This window comes from Triticum urartu, chromosome 7A (assembly GCF_056163025.1).
Source record: "Triticum urartu cultivar PI428250 chromosome 7A, HENAU_Tu73, whole genome shotgun sequence".
Taxonomy (NCBI): domain Eukaryota; kingdom Viridiplantae; phylum Streptophyta; class Magnoliopsida; order Poales; family Poaceae; genus Triticum; species Triticum urartu.
The window spans coordinates 100,561,489-100,578,867 of NC_141879.1; the positions used below are offsets into that span (position 1 = coordinate 100,561,489).

The window sequence follows — 17,379 nt, forward strand, 5'->3', positions numbered from 1 at the left end:
TCACACGCGCATGCACATGCATCAGGACATGAATCAAATGCAGAATTGTAGTCTCTCCATACATATACGCTACTGCACCATCTTCACTCAGACAAACTTGCGTTTGGCATTAAAGTCTCTCCATATATGTACTTGACGAAACACCCATCTCTGCTTCTATAGTTTGATGAATAGGCCATATATGAGAAAGATAGGTAAAAGCTAGGACGTTGGAGACACAAGAGCAGAACAAAATAAGAGTGTGTGATGAACAATAGGGAATAAGAGGAGTCGGGAACGAGAGGATGTGTGCCTCATTTGGATGACAGCCCAACAAGACATCGCTCCATGACTACAATGCATGTTGGTACCAGATAGGCGGCTACCTCCCCACGAGACTTCCATCTCAGTAGCAACATTTTCACCTACAACGCCAGAAGCAGTGCTGGCTAGAACAAGTTAGCATGCTAGACCATTGGGGTTTGTTATTTAGATTCCAGTCACTTCGTGTGAGGTAGGAGTATCAAAGAAGTTGGTTCGACTTTCCTTTTAGTGTTTTTCTTTACTTTTTGGATACTCATATCTTTTATTCTTAAATCATTGTTTTGCCTTGTTTCTTTTCTGATTTCTTCTTTACCTTCTTTATTTGTCTTTTTCTTAAAGATGGTCTGATAAAAGTATATCAGATGGAACAAAAAAGAAAAGAGAAAATGGTTATTGGAACCCATACTTTATCCTTGCTACAATTAAAAGCTTATCGAACGTAGATTTGGTTCGTGAATAACATGGACTCTTTTTTTTGGACAGTTGGAATATTCTTTATGGAGTTTTTATTTTATCACATACCTCAGCGTTCGTGAATGGGTGCGATGGACAGTTTCCAAGAAAAAGTTGAAACGTACTCGTTACAAGGCACGTGCGAACAAATACATGAACAACATTTATTTGTCACATAACTCAAAAAGAAATATGATCAATACCATTCCTTTTGGTTCGCACAACAACATAATTATTCAGAAATTATGTCCATGGAGACATAATTTAGAACTTGCTCGACTTTCCCAAGAGAACCAAATCCAATTTGCTGAAGATCGTGATTTGGGAAGAAAAACGAGAGACTGAGATGTCAACCCACGACCTATAAATTGCAAAGCAAATGGCTCTACCATCTTAGCCAGCCTATGATCCTCTACAAAATTTGGAACAGATATTTTAATATATTAAACATAGTGCTTTTTATCTACTTCATTACTTGAAGCGCCAACAAAGATGGCGCAACTCAAAAACGGTAATACATAGGGTGCCACATTCTCTCAGAAACGCTAAACGTAGGTGGCATGTATGTACATCAAAAGCAGATCATTATTTTGAGAGAGAAGTTCACATTTCAACCTCGAATTAACCACACGGTTTGGTTTACAACCCTAAACTACAAAACCGGTCGAAATACACCCCGAACTAACCACGAGGTCCAAAACTCAACCTGGTCTTGGTTTTGCGTGGGTCAAGTGGTTTTGACCAAAGTCAGCACTGACTGGACTGCTGACCAGGCACCCGGTAAATAAAATAAAATAAAATAAAATAAACCTCTCTCTTCCTCCTCTCTATCTTTCTCTTTCTCTTTCTCTTTCTCCACCGCCGGGTACTCGATGCACATACCTTACTGGACTGGATCCTTACTATTGCTGCCGCTGCCGTCCGGAGCTCCCCTGGCACGCCTCCCCCTACCACTCCCCGCCGCCCACCACCCAGTGCCCCTTCCCCTGCCATGTAGCAACGCCGCCAATTCGAAGTAGCTCGGTGGCGAGGTCAACGGCGTCGGCGCCCTTCAGCCAGCACCGGACGAGCGCGTCGGCTCCCTTCATCCAGCAGCGGACGGCTTGTCCGGCTCTTCGAGGTACACCCAAGGGGATCCCGTCCATGAGGGCTCGCCGGAGTTGACGAAGATGACAGGGCAGTGCGGTTCTCGTCGGGATTGGCGTTCCTTTGGACGTCTTCTTCCGTGGGATGGCCGGCGAGGTTAGCAACGGCGAGGCAACCGTGACATGGTGGTGTTAGGCACCGATTTCCATCTCCTCAGGTGGCAATTTCTCGCCGGAGTTGATGCAGCGAGGCGGCGACACAGAGCATACTATTGTCCCGGTCCCCATATATCTTCCTATACAGGCGACGACGCCCCGGAGAAGCTGTTCCAGCTAGAGGCTGAAGGTGGTGTTCGCTAGCGTCGGCGACGGACGGAGGTACTGCTGCCAAGCCGCCACAGACTGGTTGTTGGCGAGCAGCACAGAGCGGCTGTTCTGGTTGCAAGCTGCAGGTGGTGTTGGCTGCCACCTCGGCGGACAGAGGCAGGGGTGGCTGGGCCGGTGGGCAAGGCGGCGGCGGCTGCAGTCGCTGGAGGAGGTCGGGGTGGGGCGATGAACAGAGAAACAAAGAACGGGCGGCGGCTGCAGTCGCTGGAGGAGGTCGGGGTGGGGCGATGAATAGAGAAACAAAGAACGGGCGGCGGCTGCTGCATCCGTTTTACTCCCCGAGAGAGAGAGAGAGAGCTGCATCCGTTTTACTCCCCGAGAGAGAGAGAGAGAGGAGAGTGGATTTTCTAGCATGCACGGGATCTTTTCTTTGTTGTGTGGGACCACCTACATACATCTACATGATATTCTATACTCACTAAGTTACATTCAAATAAATTGTTCTAATGTATATAATGAAATAAAAGTTTGATTTACATTCTGTTTGTACTGTCAGCACAATTGTGTTTGTACTGACAAGATCTTAAAAAAGACTAATATTGAATATATTTTTAGAAATTAAATTTTTAGACAACTAAATCACCATGCGTCAAACTTGTTTCATACAAAATTATTAATTCCATGCAAAATATTCAATAATGTTTTTTCTATTTCGCAAAAATATCTTATTGTTTCATTATGGCTCACTCTGTTCCAGTAGGAATCACAATTTAAAACCTTATTGAAGTACATTCAAACGGGGTCTTGTTTTGAAGTTCTCATCATCATAAACACAAAAATGCAAACAGGTCATAAGTTATATTTTTGGTTTATAAATGAAATAGTTTTAACCTTGGAAATAGAATGAAAAAGTATGGGATGGTGGAACATAGCTGGAACAATGTGCTTGCATGTGGTCAGAAAAATATTTAAGAAAGTACAAGCTCAATCAATACGCCTGGCATCTAATCTCTAAGCAAAATCAAGGGCTCTCTCATGCACCGTGCATGGGAGAATTGCTTTTCTCACAGAGAGAGAGAGAGAGAGAAGAGGAGGAGGAGGAGGAGCAGGGATAGAGTTTATTTTTTGTTTTTTATTTCTGGGTGCCTAATCAGCAGGCTAGTACAGCGTTGACTTCGGTCAAAACCACTTGACCGACACAAAACCGAGACCAGGGTTGTGTTTCGGACCTTGTGATTAGTTCGGGGTGTATTTCGACTGGTTTCGTATTTCAGGATTGTAAGTTAAACCGGATGGCTAGTTCGAGGTTGAAATGTGGACTTCTTTCTTATTTTGAGGGGCAGGAGACTAGCTCCACGCTAAGAAAGGTCATTTAGGAAAAGTAGTACGTGTCTTTCAGCATTGTACACATTCACGCGCAACCCTCAGCTAAAAAACGCGGAACTCTACCCTGAAAAAAAAATGAAAACAAATGTGCAACCCTCTCCGCTAGCAAACCCTAGATAGTAACGAAACCCCATCCCCTCCTCATCGCCACCCACACATCTGCTCATCGCGGATCTGAGGCAAGCATGGCAGGCAGCCAACCCGATAAAAGCAACATCGGTGCCATGGGCTCCATCCTTATGGTTGCTGGGAAGTTCAAGCCCTTGTCTGATCGCGCTATTAGCTTGGTCAGTGACTACGACATCAAGGGCATCATGGCCGTGGTGGATAAAGTTGCTCATTGCTTATTGGAGGTACAGATGGATGTCTTTAGCAAGGTGCTTCCAATTGCTTCTCTTACTTGTGTGGCTTGTGTTTCTTTCGGATATCAAGCTTTGGTTTATCTGATTTGATCCTTTCGGTCGATGCATCAGTGGCGAGGATAGTGGTTACCATTCGGTGTTCACCAGAACTCTAGTCTTAAAGGGCTGGCGGGGAAGATGGAGGCAGTGGTCGTTGCAACATCAGCGTGTATGCGACAGCCGTAGCCGTAGGAGAGGTGATGGCTGAGCGGGATGGTTCGGTGTGTTCATATGAACTGCTGCAGGGTCCTACCTTAATCCTTGTTTCCCTTTAGTTGGTGAAATATGTATTCAGAATCTGGAACGATTCAAGTTGCCTCATGCCATTGGAGCATTCCCCAAGGAAGGCAAGGCTAAGGACGAGGAAGAGAAGGGTGATGGCGAGGTCGGTGAACATGAGGAATTGACGATGATGATGTGGGTGAAGACGAGCAGACACTGAAAGTAATTAAAGTATTATTAAATTCCAGATGTTCAGTATTTAGATTTAGTGTTGGCAAAATTTATTACATAGCATTTGATTTTCTTGATGGTTTTAGTTAGTTCTTCTGACTAAGCTTGTAACATGAATGGTTATACAGTTGATGGTTGATGACAATAAACCTGCTACTGATGCACAACTTCAAGTCGCTAATGAAGGTGAACGCGCAAGAAGCCAAGGTTAGCAAAAGTGCCAAGGGGAATCTGAGAGGACGTTTTCCTAGTAAGGTGTGAGGAACTAGGGAAGAATAGGGCATCCTCCATCACCGATTATGTAAATCCCCTTATCCCAAACCTCTAATCTGTCTGATATATCTTCGTGGACGGAGCTGAAGGTTTCTCTTCATTTTGAAGACAAGACTCGAACATTTCTGTGTCCCCAAAATCAGATAAGGTTCCTGCATGAGATAAGGTTCCTGCTGAAGGTGAACATGTCTGAAAGTGATTATACAATCTATAGCTTGCATGACAGGAGCTCTACTCTGACACCAGAAATCACATATTATGAACTTCAATTCTAAGAGATCTTTTAGTATATGTTTGCAAATCTTGAGGGGAACAAGTGAGAGCAACAGATGTTAATCAACATATGGGAGTACGGCCAAATCAGAAAGTATCAGTACTGATCAATATCATAGAAAGCTAGCTAGTCATATCTATGCAGACATTGCTACCGTGCATGTGTTTTGTCCTCCAAAACTACCTACTCAAGCGAGACGGAAATGTGGAAATATCAAATTTACTAGGAGTCCAACATACGGATCGCATTCACATATGAAAGGTTGAACACAAGAAGGAGCACATTAAAGGTTGAACCCAAGAAGGAGCACACTATTTAGTTATTTCATAAATTGAATAGAGCATTCCAATAGACATCTAAATAGAGCATTTGAATATCGTTCAGTGGTTCACCCTTGAGTCAGGGAGATTGTCCACTTGAACCGAGACCAGATGGTGGTGCGCTCGAGCTGACCAGATGGTGCATGTGTGGGGTTCAACTCCCAACCGCGCCTATTTATTTTTCATCGCTATCTGCACACACCTATTGAAAACAAGAAGGAACAAGTTAGATAGTTAATTAATTCATTAATGAAATAGGGCATTCGGATATTATATGAATAGCACGTTCGAATATCCTAAAATAATATGCTTGTTTCTTTTTTCTTGAGAGAAAGATATATGTTGTGGTGGAGTGGTTCGTGCTTGAGTTAGGGAGAGTTACATTCCAAGTGTAGACGGAATGGTCCAAAATGCGATGTGGTATCATTGTGTGGAAACAACGTTTTGGCTTGTTGTCCCAAGTTTGAATCTTTGTATGCTGTTCATTAACATTGTGTGCAGACGCCGGCTAGCTCTTGATATACTCCAGTGTCCACGCGCTACCGATCATCACCAACAATCAATTTTTGGTCAAAACCTGTGACATCCCATACGCCCGTGCATGTGCGGTCTGTAGCAACTCCCACTCGAATTCATGATCTGCCTTAGTTATGTGCAACCGCGCCTATTTATTTTTCATCGCTATCTGCACACACCTATTGAAAACAAGAAGGAACAAGTTAGATAGTTAATTAATTCATTAATGAAATAGGGCATTCGGATATTATATGAATAGCACGTTCGAATATCCTAAAATAATATGCTTGTTTCTTTTTTCTTGAGAGAAAGATATATGTTGTGGTGGAGTGGTTCGTGCTTGAGTTAGGGAGAGTTACATTCCAAGTGTAGACGGAATGGTCCAAAATGCGATGTGGTATCATTGTGTGGAAACAACGTTTTGGCTTGTTGTCCCAAGTTTGAATCTTTGTATGCTGTTCATTAACATTGTGTGCAGACGCCGGCTAGCTCTTGATATACTCCAGTGTCCACGCGCTACCGATCATCACCAACAATCAATTTTTGGTCAAAACCTGTGACATCCCATACGCCCGTGCATGTGCGGTCTGTAGCAACTCCCACTCGAATTCATGATCTGCCTTAGTTATGTGCAATGACCGCGCGAACATGCACATGCACGAGCACATGCATCAAATGCTGAATTATAGTGCAACTACTCGAAAACAACCTTCCATCGTGTCTCTGCATACATATACACTCCTCAACTATCTTCACTCAGCAGATTTGCCTTACGCATGAAACTCTCTCCATATATGTATTCAGTGAAACACCCATGTTTGTGGATATCATTTGAATAGGCTATAGATGGGAAATGGTGAAAAAAGCTAGCACGACGGAGACAAGAGAGGTGGAACAAAATAAGAGTGTGTGAAGAGCATTACGGAACAAGAGGCATCGGGAACGAGATGGCCTGAGAAAAATATTGTGGAACGCCACACTTGGCTGGCAGACCTACTCAAAGTAATCCTCGACTATACTGTTTGTATCGATCGACTACATGGACTCCTTGAGCCTTTCATCGGCAAGGGTACCAGAGCGCCACTATCATATCAATAGCAACACTAGCTACGTCGCCAGAAGTAGTAGCATTAGAAGCTAGACCAAGTTGGCATGCTAGCCATTGGAGTTTAATAGACCAATCACGTGTATGGGCAAAGTCTTGCATCCAATGTTGGTTTTTTAGTTGCCCGTATCTTTCTGCTGGTTAGCAAAAATGGTACAAATATTACTCTTAAAAAGGAAGTAAACATTATTTAAAATAAACGTAAACATGAATGATTGCGCCATGATTCTCACAGCGGATTGTCTCTTCAGAAAATAGAAATAACAAGCCGAGTGGCCCACTCATCTACGCGGCTAGGTTCTTACACATTGTCATCGAATGTTTTAGATTTTTACATGATCTTTGGTACTCCCTCATGATAGATGCATAGAGCATGCACATGTTTCTAGGTCATCGATTTGACCAACCAAATATGTGATATATCATCAAGGGCATATAACTGGATTCGTATATGGATGAAGCATCTAAACTTCCAATTCTCGTCACATATAATATATATTTTAGTAGTCAAATTGCCGATGTAGAAGCACGTGCACACCATACACACCCGTCTTGAGGGTGTAGTTACCTTTGACTATTATTTATGTATATAAATGTTGTACAACATTATGAATGGTCATGCTATGAATAAAACCCTAATTATTAAGATAGTACTACTGTTGACAAGACTAAATATTTTGATATGGTCCAAAGGATTTTTGTGCTAATCTGACTGAAAATCCATTTACAGTAGTGTCCTGCCTCATACTGTTACGTGAGCGAGTAGCAGTGGGTGAAGGAAATATGTCCTAGAGGCAATAATAAAGTTATTATTTATTTCCTTATATCATGATAAATGTTTATTATTCATGCTAGAATTGTATTAACCGGAAACATAATACATGTGTGAATACATAGACAAACAGAGTGTCACTAGTATGCCTCTACTAGACTAACAAGTTGATCAAAGATGGTTAGGTTTCCTAGCCATAGACATAAGTTGTCATTTGATTAACGGGATAACATCATTAGGAGACTGATGTGATTGACATGACACATTCCGTTAGCTTAGCACACGATCGTTTAGTATGTTGCTATTGCTTTCTTCATGACTTATACATGTTCCAATGACTATGAGATTATGCAACTCCCGTTTACCGGAGGAACACTTTGTGTGCTACCAAACGTCACAACGTAACTGGGTGATTATAAAGGTGCTCTACAGGTGTCTCTGAAGGTACTTGTTGGGTTGGCGTATTTCGAGATTAGGATTTGTCACTCCGATTGTCGAAGAGGTATCTCTGGGCCCTCTCAGTAATGCACATCACTTAAGCCTTGCAAGCATTGAAAATAATGTGTGAGAGTGTACTGATTAGTTCTATCATCATGTAAACATTATTTATCATATTTCCATGGCCTTCCTAGTAACATAGAACAAGCTTGCATAGGCACAATATCGCAATCAATAGTGTCATGGTATGAACCTAAAGAAAAAGAAACTCTCACCATGCGTGTTACTTTTACCTTTCCACCATCATTAAACCATTGAATGTAGTATGGTTGTGGATGTTGTCGCGAAGGTAGGGAGAGCTTCTCCACCATGTCAATGCTTGCTAAATTGTTACAACTCCCTCCATCAATGATTATGCGAACGGAACGCTCCTTGACGACTCCTTTGATGTGGAAGAGGTTGTGACGTTGATCCTTCTTTGCTTTGACAATCTGAGCACTAAGTACACGATGTGATATAAGACTCATGTACTTATCGGCGTCGTCAGCGGTCACATGTTCTTCCTCTTGCTCCGGTCTTGTGTCATCGTCTTCATGTGTAGCAAGCAAGGCATATGTGTCTTCATCAAAATCACTAGCAGAGTCGTACTCGCCGTCTTCACGAATGATCAATACACGCTTATTAGGACACTCCTTCATGACATGGCCAAATCCCTTGCAAGTGTGGCATTGGATATCCTTTGTTCTTTTGAAGGAAGCGGACGATGACGATGAACTTTTTGTTGGAATTTGTGTATTACTCTTCAGTGGTGCCGAAGTGTGTGATGCTGAAGTTGATGAAGAAGGCCCCAGTCGAGAGGTTGCAGGTGCTGTTGTAGAGGTGCGAGTGGACGGGGCAGCAGGAGTGCGCGACGCCCATGTGGAAGTACGACCTGCAGAAAAATTAGGACGCAGTCTGGAACGACCCTGCACTTCATGTTCAGCATGTATAGCAAGATGGAATAAACGGGTCATTGAATGATAATCTTTATAAGCAAGTATGTCATAAATTTCTCTATTCAATCCACCCAAGAACCTAGCCATAGAGGCTTCCTCAGTCTCAACTAAACCACAACGTAACATGCCCATTTGCAATTCTTGATAATAGTCTTCCACATATTTAGATCCTTGGTTCAAGCGTTGTAGTTTATTTAGCAAGTCACGTTCATAATATCCAGGAACAAAACGGTGACGCATTACTAATTTCAAAGCTTCCCAAGTGGCAGGAATATTATTAGGATGTTTACGACAATGTGCTCTCCACCAAACAGAAGCAAAAGCACTAAACTCACTAGTTGCAGCCCTAACTCTTTTATCATCAGGAAAATCATGGCAAGCAAATTTTTGATCAACTAGTAATTCCCAGTCAAGATAAACATCTGGATCATATTTCCCATCAAAAGGAGGCATGACAAATTTAATTCTACCCAAAGAATCGTCATGGCCACGTACCTGAGGACGCTGGTGTCGTCCCATACCTTGTTGATTATTGCGTAGTCGACGATGATCACGATCATTGTTATCATTAACTGCATCAGGATCCTCAGAATCACCATCATAGTTGTCATCTTGGATGTCGTCGGCTATCGAGTTGGCATTGCGAGGACGGGGCTGGTCGACGGCATCGGTGTATGAAAGAGGGTGCCCCGGGTCTCCTGGGAGTACCCGACGAGCTCGTTGCAGACCTGTGTTGGTGGCTGGAAGATGCGGAGCGGAAGTGGAGGCGGCACCTAGACGGGCATCCTGGGCATCAAGACGTTTCATAATAGATGCAAGTGTTTGGGTGAACGTCTCATTGCTATCCTCGATCGACTTGAGACGCTTATCAAGTGCGCCCTCGAACGATGTGAACCGCTCGGTGTATGCATGCACATCCTCCTCAAGGCGTGCCACCGTGGCTTTCATGTTGTCTTCGTCACCTGCCATGGTTAGGACGGAACAAGAACAAAATCACAAGTATATTGCTCCTACAGTAACTATAGTGAGGCGGTGGAAAATGTCTCGCAACTCTCGAGCAATTACCAAGCTCTTTACCAGTTCTTACCGTGCTGCAGTGGTTGTCGGCCGTTGGCGATGTCAAAAGTGATCAAAAGATTGATATAGCGATTACCAAGGGACCGAACAAGATACGATATAGGAAGTGGAGCTTGGTGAAGGTTTCCTCAACTCACAATATGTGGCACAATTAAGCAAAAAGTAATGCAAGCTGAATAATTGCTCAAACTCTTAACTAGTGCTGGCAGTCGACTAGTAAGAGATAAAACAATCTAAGCCTAGATACTGAAACAAGTGAGTGGAAACCGATGAAAAATATGATAGCTCTAAGTAGCTAGATATAAGTGAGGTATAAATGCCGTGTATAATAAAGCTCGAAAGCAGATGATAAATGACGCGGCGATGAACACTGTAGCAGTAAAATAATGTCCAGAAAAGAAAATATCAGCCCAAAACAGATGCTAGCCGGCCTGATTTTTTTGCAACTTTTTCTTTTAACTTTTCTTTTGATTTTTTTCACTCTTTTTTTGATTTTTTTCTTTTTTTTTCCCTTTTTTTTGAGGCCGGTTGCTAGCAGACGTCAGGGACACAAAGCAAGGCTACTGGACAAAGGTGCTACGAGAGCTAGCTATACGTGCACTGGTGTTGAGATTACCTAAAACTAGTAGTACTAATGCACAGAAACAGTAGGCTGCTGGTGGAGAGTGTTGGTTGTGGCGCGTGTGGAGGCAGACAAAGAGATTTGAATGTCTGGCGTGGTGCGTGTGGTGAAGCGGCGCTGGCGGGCTCTAGCAAAGCAAGCGCGTGGATGGATGGGCGGATGTATGGTGTCAGACACGGATGATTGTCTGTCTGGCCGTAAGCTGCTGCTGTGCGACGGTGATTTTGTGTGATCAAATCATCGACTGATAAAAATATAGCAAAGAAAAACACAGGCGTCCGGAGGTAATAAGAATCGGAAACAATCGATCGCAATATTTATTTATTTTTGATCGTGAACGAGCGGAAGGGATTATGTGGGTGGACAAAAACAGATTGATCTAGTAGATAATTTTACATCCTAACCAATCTAAACCAGCACTAATTCTAGGATGAATGTAACCAAAAATTCAACGATGCAAATACTAGATGCAAAAACTGCTAAAGGCTAAAAAAGGTAGGTGTGATGGATGAACTAATCTAATTTTTTTTGCTTCTTTTTGTGGGTCTATGGGACAGAAAATAACTAATCTAATAAAACTGTAAATCTCTCACCGATGAACCTGAAAACTGATACCACTTGATGTGACGGCGGCCCGATCTTTCGATGAGAGTGGGGATAATTATCGATTTGGTGGATTTTGACCTTGACGATCCGGCTATACCGTACCCGACGATATGCCTCGACAATCGCTAAACCAATCTCCGATGGTTATTGACCTTGCCGTAGGCACGATCAACCTGAACAACGAGGTTCAAGTTCCTGCAAGCAACCGAAGAACCGGCAAGAACAAAGGTGAATTGCAACTGAAATTGCGGATAATAAACTGAGCACACGAACTAGATGAAAAGTTGGGGTTCCACTGTGGATCTGACAAGGCGGTAGTCCTACACGTCTCGTAGATGCGAATTGTAGCGATGGCTAGACAATACAATAAAACCCGAGATCTAAACCTAACAGTAGCTAACTATTTATTAGAGTACGGCCGCCTGCGCGTAGACGAATCCTGGTCGGCTACGACTTGAAAGAAATCAGAATCATGAGCCGGCCCACATGTAGTTTATTTCCTTGTTTAGCTGTTGACGGTGTGGGCTGCACGCGGACGTGGCCTTCTCCGGTCCAGGAAGCCTAATACTCCTTCTCCTCCTTTTGCACTTCAGCACGTACGTGGCTAGGTACCTTCTTGCATGTCAATAGTGTTGCTGCTTGTGGAATCAACGTGCAACATTTTTCATCTTCCATCTGCATGCGGCTTTTCCTCCTTATCTCTCCAACACCTTCGTTCCTGAGTACAAGTAAATCCAAACATGAGTGTAATATAATATTCTCATTAGTTAAATCATATGTACAAAGGAGCGATAGTACCTGGTCATTTATCTGTCTCGCTCGTGCTCTAGTCATAGGTCCAGATGGAATAACTGATGTCGCGGTGGGTGCAATTGTGGCAGAGATGTCCTCATCACGGGGGGGAGGGGGGGGGGGGGCACTGTCAGGTTGGAGTGTCGCCACTAACTGGGCAGTTACGAGTCAACGATTTTCTTGAACAATGGTAAATACAGTTCAGTATATGCAGAGCTCCCCAGGAAACATGATGGTGCATGATAAAAAAACTGCTCACATATGCTGTGTCGTTTCAAATGGAGAAATATAGCGTAGCGATTAGCTAGATAATGATGGAACAAATCAAGTCTGTGGAGCACACAGAATTTGTGCTGCGTAAAACCTCACGGCTTTTCACTGCACTCCTCTTGTTATTAGTAGCAACGACAGAAAAATGGCCACGAGATCGCGCAGTACCCGGCCTCCTTGCGGACCGCGCCATCCCACGATCCAACGAGTGCCGAGCGCGGTCACCGTGGTCTAGGCGAACTCGCCGCGCACGCACCATCACGGCGAAGGGATTTATTCAACAACGACAGTGATCCGAAAGTGAGGACAATTTATTGAGGCCGTGCACTCCATGAAGCATCCCGAACCCCGAGCTACTGCAGGAATCGGTCGAACCATTCGCTCGCTTCCTTCACCATGTTCGCCGTTAACATATGTTCAACTCCCGGCTCCACGATGAACTGAACAGCATACAGCAGATCAAAAAATGGCGTTAGCAATCCAAGAGGCACCCTGTGTTTTACCAGGATCACAGCTCCCTGTCATCCTAGGTCAATAGTCAACAGTCAACACAATCACGTATTTGCCACGGAAGAGGACACAAATCATCAATGGAATGAAGTGAAAAAAAGCACAAAGGAAAAAGCCTTTGACCCAGTATAAGATCTAAATTTCCTGGACAAAGTTTGTATTCTAAAATATCTGGCTCTTTTACATTGTAGGAACAGAGTCTCATTTTTTCTGTGCTTGTACTATGATTACTCCATCTTAGCACTGCCCATATTGATCTATAGCTTTAACTCTACAGGAGAGAATACCTTAAACAAAAACTTTACAAATTTATACTCCCACCGTTCCATAATTCCATAATTTGAGCTAAACCAGGACAAGAATTATGGAACGAATTCTTGTCGTGGTTTTATTTCAAATTTGAACTAAAACCTCGACAAGAATTCTAGAACAAAGGGGTTCATAGTACTAATAATAATTATTACTATCAGCAGGATTAGCCATTTAACCCGAAAAGATTAATACAAGTATAAAGTATAAACGGGTTCCATGGCACCCGGTGAATAGTAAAATAAAAATAAAAAAATCTGAAATTTTGTGACATTATTTATGTCCAAATGTCTTAGATGCTTGCAAAATTTGGGGTCCATATGACATCCGACGGGCTAACAAAAAAAGTTCTGCTCAACAGTGCACACAAGTTTGAGCACAAATTGTTGTTTTCTGTATGAGCTCCTAGAATGTTATTTGGACACAAAACTTTGCAAGCAGCTGCAACATTTGGTCATAATAAATCACACGAAGTTTCAGATTTTTTTTACTAATTATTTTCGATTTTACTGTTCACAGGGGTACCATGGAGCTCGAGCTCTGAAAAACACTCTAACCAAGCCCGTACAATTTTGAAAGAAAGTCTCATCTTCATCGCGATAAGAAAATACTCCCTCCGTCTGGAATTACTTGTCAGAGTGACAAGTAATTCCGGACGGAGGTTGTAGTAGTTTGCATGTTACCTTGAACTTCTCCGCAGAACCAGCTTTTTCATAAGCTTCAGCAACTCTGGAAGCAGGCTCTTGTAGACCAGCGATAGGGCAACAAGGGTCTTCAGCGCCTGCATCATAATTGGTAAATGAAGCACCAGAAGCAGGAAACATGTTCAATTAGCAAAATAAATGAATAAAAATTAACGAAGGGCCAACAACAGTTCTGGCTCAACAATAAAACTAAAATATATACTGAAGAGTGAGAGACAGTTCTATATGTGGGGTTATGAACAAGTATTGGACAAAACAGAAGCACTCAATACGGAATATATGCTTCACAGTTTTACCATTTAGGAGGAGGAGCGGACGTGGTGCAATCAGGGGAACCGAGTAAGGTGCATCAAACCGTGAAGCAAGCCCAGGTGCTATCCTGTCCCAAACCTGGTAAAAATATGTCAACACATGATCATGAAACTTTTCTACATGAATAATCAGAAATAAAGGCCAGATAAATCAGATAGTCACCTTCTCCACAACCTCCGAATCTATTTCACTCTTCCCTAAATCAGTTGCTGCCTCTACAGGAAAGAAAAAAGAATAAAACGACATGGATATTTACATGTAAATGTTCTGAACTGATATGCTATATTTCAGTTGTGATATATATTTTTTCAATGGTGTGAGCATAAACTTAAAAGAGGATGCATCATGCATGGTATCTCACCTTCAAATACAGGCCTGATGCTGTTAACTCTGGCTTCCCACATGTTATTGTCTATTGCCCACCGAAATCCCTGTAGTCACCACAAAGAGATTAGCTTTACATGGAACAAATCACAAAATCATCGACAAAACATAAATAACATGCTGCTGTGTGTACCTGAAAACCAACTATCGGAACAACAACACTGTACCGTGTATCCACGAAAGCACCAAACCATGAATGCATTCCTGTATTCAGCTCCAAATAAAAAATGTAAAATTTCTAAAAGTGAAACCTATGCATTAATTCTAGTATCATGATGCAACCATGATAATAATACCTCCGAGTGATTCACCAGTAATCCCAATCCTTGAGGGATCGACATCCTTCCTTGCACTAAGATGATCTGCAAGCTTTATCAAGTCCCATGCCTGCACATATTACTTGCTGAGTATGGTAAAAATCGAAAGGCCAATCATATTTTGAAGTACTATAAATCAGGTCATATGGTAGAAGACAATCACACAGAAACCCAAAATCCAGCTGAGGCGCTAATCCAGCCGGTCTAACACCAACACCAGTGGCTTACCAATCAGATTAGTTTAAGAGTAGAACCACATCCTGTATATATTCGGCTTGACATTTTTTCGTACAAATAACCATCGACTTGTTAAGAAGGAGCAAAAGATTAACAGTAACAAGTTGAAATAACATATGGTACCGTGTCAAAAATAAAAGGCATCGTGTCCCCATTCCTCCAAGCTGCTTTCAGTGCCTGTGTTCAAACCATGAAAGTAGCCAGTAGGGATGGTTGGGTCAGTTGAAATCTATGGATACCATAATTAATTGTCGAACATTTCATGGAATTGGTAGGAGAAGAAAGGAAGTAATAAGTAGATTACATCGGTGTAAGTATTCTTGTGGCTGGCCCTTTCACCATGATAGCGAGAATCGATGGAAACAGCAATATAACCCCTGGAGGCATATGCCTGCAAATGTCAACAAGTTTAGGAGCCAATAACTAGCAGTGTTAAAAGCTGATGTAATGTACGTATGGTTGAAATGAGAAGCAATTCTACCTCTAGCAGTGGACGCACCCATTCCTTGCATTTGTAAGAGCTGTGCAGTATCACAACAACCGGCTTCCTTTCGGGAGCAGTACTGTCGTTGAGTTTCAGCAGAAGTACAGGTACACGCCCCTGCTCACCTGACTGTTCGTTGAAGAGCCAAGTGAAGCACATGTATGTAATAGCATCAATCTGTTGGTAAGTATACCTCCGTAATCAGGAAGAAATTCTCCTCGACCAGCTTCTCGTGGAAGTCCTCCACCTCCTTCCTCGGGCACGACTCCATGGCCTGGGAAAAGTTCACGAGAGACACGGTTGAGCTGACATTGACACACACACAGCAAGCGCATCGCTCTTCAAATCGGAACGGATCCTGACCTCTCTGGGCCCCAGAGGCCAGTCGCCCTGGAACAGCGGCTTCGTCACCGGAGTCCCTTGCTCCACGGACAGAGGCACTGGCGCGACGATGGAGCAGATTCAGAACAAGCCACTGATCGACTCAAGCTCCGCGCGCGGGAGACAGAAGGAGACACGTACGGAGGGGGGGGGGGGGGGGGGGGGGGGGGGGGGCTGGCTGACCTTGGGGTTCGCGGCGGCGGCTGAGCAGGACCTGGAGGTACTCCGACCTGAGGTCTCCGGCGGCGGCCATTGGGGCTCCGGTGGGCGGTGGCGTCGGTGTGGAAGCCGCTGGAACTGGAGCTTGATGCACCGGGAACTGGAGTGGCAGCCGAGCCGAGCCCCATCCCTACTAGTAGGAGTAGTAGTTTCTTCAAGCGGCCGCGTACTCTCGTCACGTGCGTGTGGCCACGTCTCACGTCTCGCTGTCTCGACAACGACGACGAATCTCTGGCCCCGCGCATTGCATGCAGAAATTTGACCTTTTTTTTAAGTTCCATGCAGTTTGGTCGCTATCGCGTGTGTCGCGTGCCACATAAAAAACGATCGCTCAAATCGCTATCCCTGTCCCATCTTCCCTCTCACATTAAGAGCTTTTCTTTTGAAGGATCAGACCTATTAAAATTCACTAGAAAAACATATCGAGCATAATAAAATTACATTGAAATTCCGAGACCACGGAACGAACACTACTGCACTCAGAACGAGCCGCCGACGCGCTACCTATCGCCGCTTCTCTACCGGAGCTGGCTTGACCTTTGTTAATGCCAACTATAAAGTCTTGGTGCACGTGTCCTAACCAACGTCTTGTAGCCGCAGTCGTCGTTCTTGAACCCCTACATAGATCTGAAATACATGACACCAAATCTCGCCACATGACGAGAAACCCGCTTCAAGGAGACGACAGAAATCTGCGCCGGACCTCCATCGACTATGTCCAGACGGATGAACTTAAGAAGGATTGGGGCCCTGAAGAAAAATTGAAGCGCCGCCATCCGCCCCAACGAAGCACCTGTGATGACTAGAAAGACCTAATCTAAACTATTTACCAGAGCGAAGGCATCGGGATTCCCCTTCCCTGCAACGGGCTGCCGGAGCGACATTTAGAGGGGAGATGAATCCATAGTCCCACTGATAAAATCTGGATGGGAGAGTTTACCCTAGCAGCCTAGGATTAGGGGAGAAAAATGACAGAAAGTCTATCTGACATTAAGAGCGTCTTTGATTCATAGAACTCTAAAAATATGGAAATTGGAAAAACCTAGAATTAAAA

The 17,379-nt window shown here is 43.6% G+C and overlaps 2 protein-coding genes across 2 annotated transcripts; both read right to left on the reverse strand.

The window, feature by feature from the left end:
- Window positions 1–8,270: 8,270 nt before the first annotated feature.
- LOC147958254 (uncharacterized) lies at window positions 8,271–10,070 on the reverse strand. The gene is made up of 4 exons (XM_087532014.1): window positions 9,810–10,070; window positions 9,597–9,673; window positions 8,906–9,037; window positions 8,271–8,850 (listed from the first exon to the last, which is right to left on the reverse strand). The coding sequence occupies exons 1-4, from the start codon at window positions 10,068–10,070 to the stop codon at window positions 8,271–8,273; spliced, it is 1,050 nt and encodes a 349-aa protein (XP_087388140.1).
- Window positions 10,071–12,434: 2,364 nt separating this feature from the next.
- On the reverse strand, window positions 12,435–16,458 carry LOC147958255 (uncharacterized). Its single transcript, XM_087535614.1, has 13 exons — window positions 16,290–16,458; window positions 16,089–16,165; window positions 15,919–15,999; window positions 15,723–15,854; window positions 15,546–15,632; window positions 15,365–15,418; window positions 14,984–15,074; window positions 14,821–14,891; window positions 14,665–14,734; window positions 14,466–14,518; window positions 14,288–14,381; window positions 13,971–14,068; window positions 12,435–12,908 (listed from the first exon to the last, which is right to left on the reverse strand). The coding sequence occupies exons 1-13, from the start codon at window positions 16,357–16,359 to the stop codon at window positions 12,822–12,824; spliced, it is 1,065 nt and encodes a 354-aa protein (XP_087391740.1). The 5' UTR covers window positions 16,360–16,458; the 3' UTR covers window positions 12,435–12,821.
- Between the last annotated feature and the right edge of the window lie 921 nt (window positions 16,459–17,379).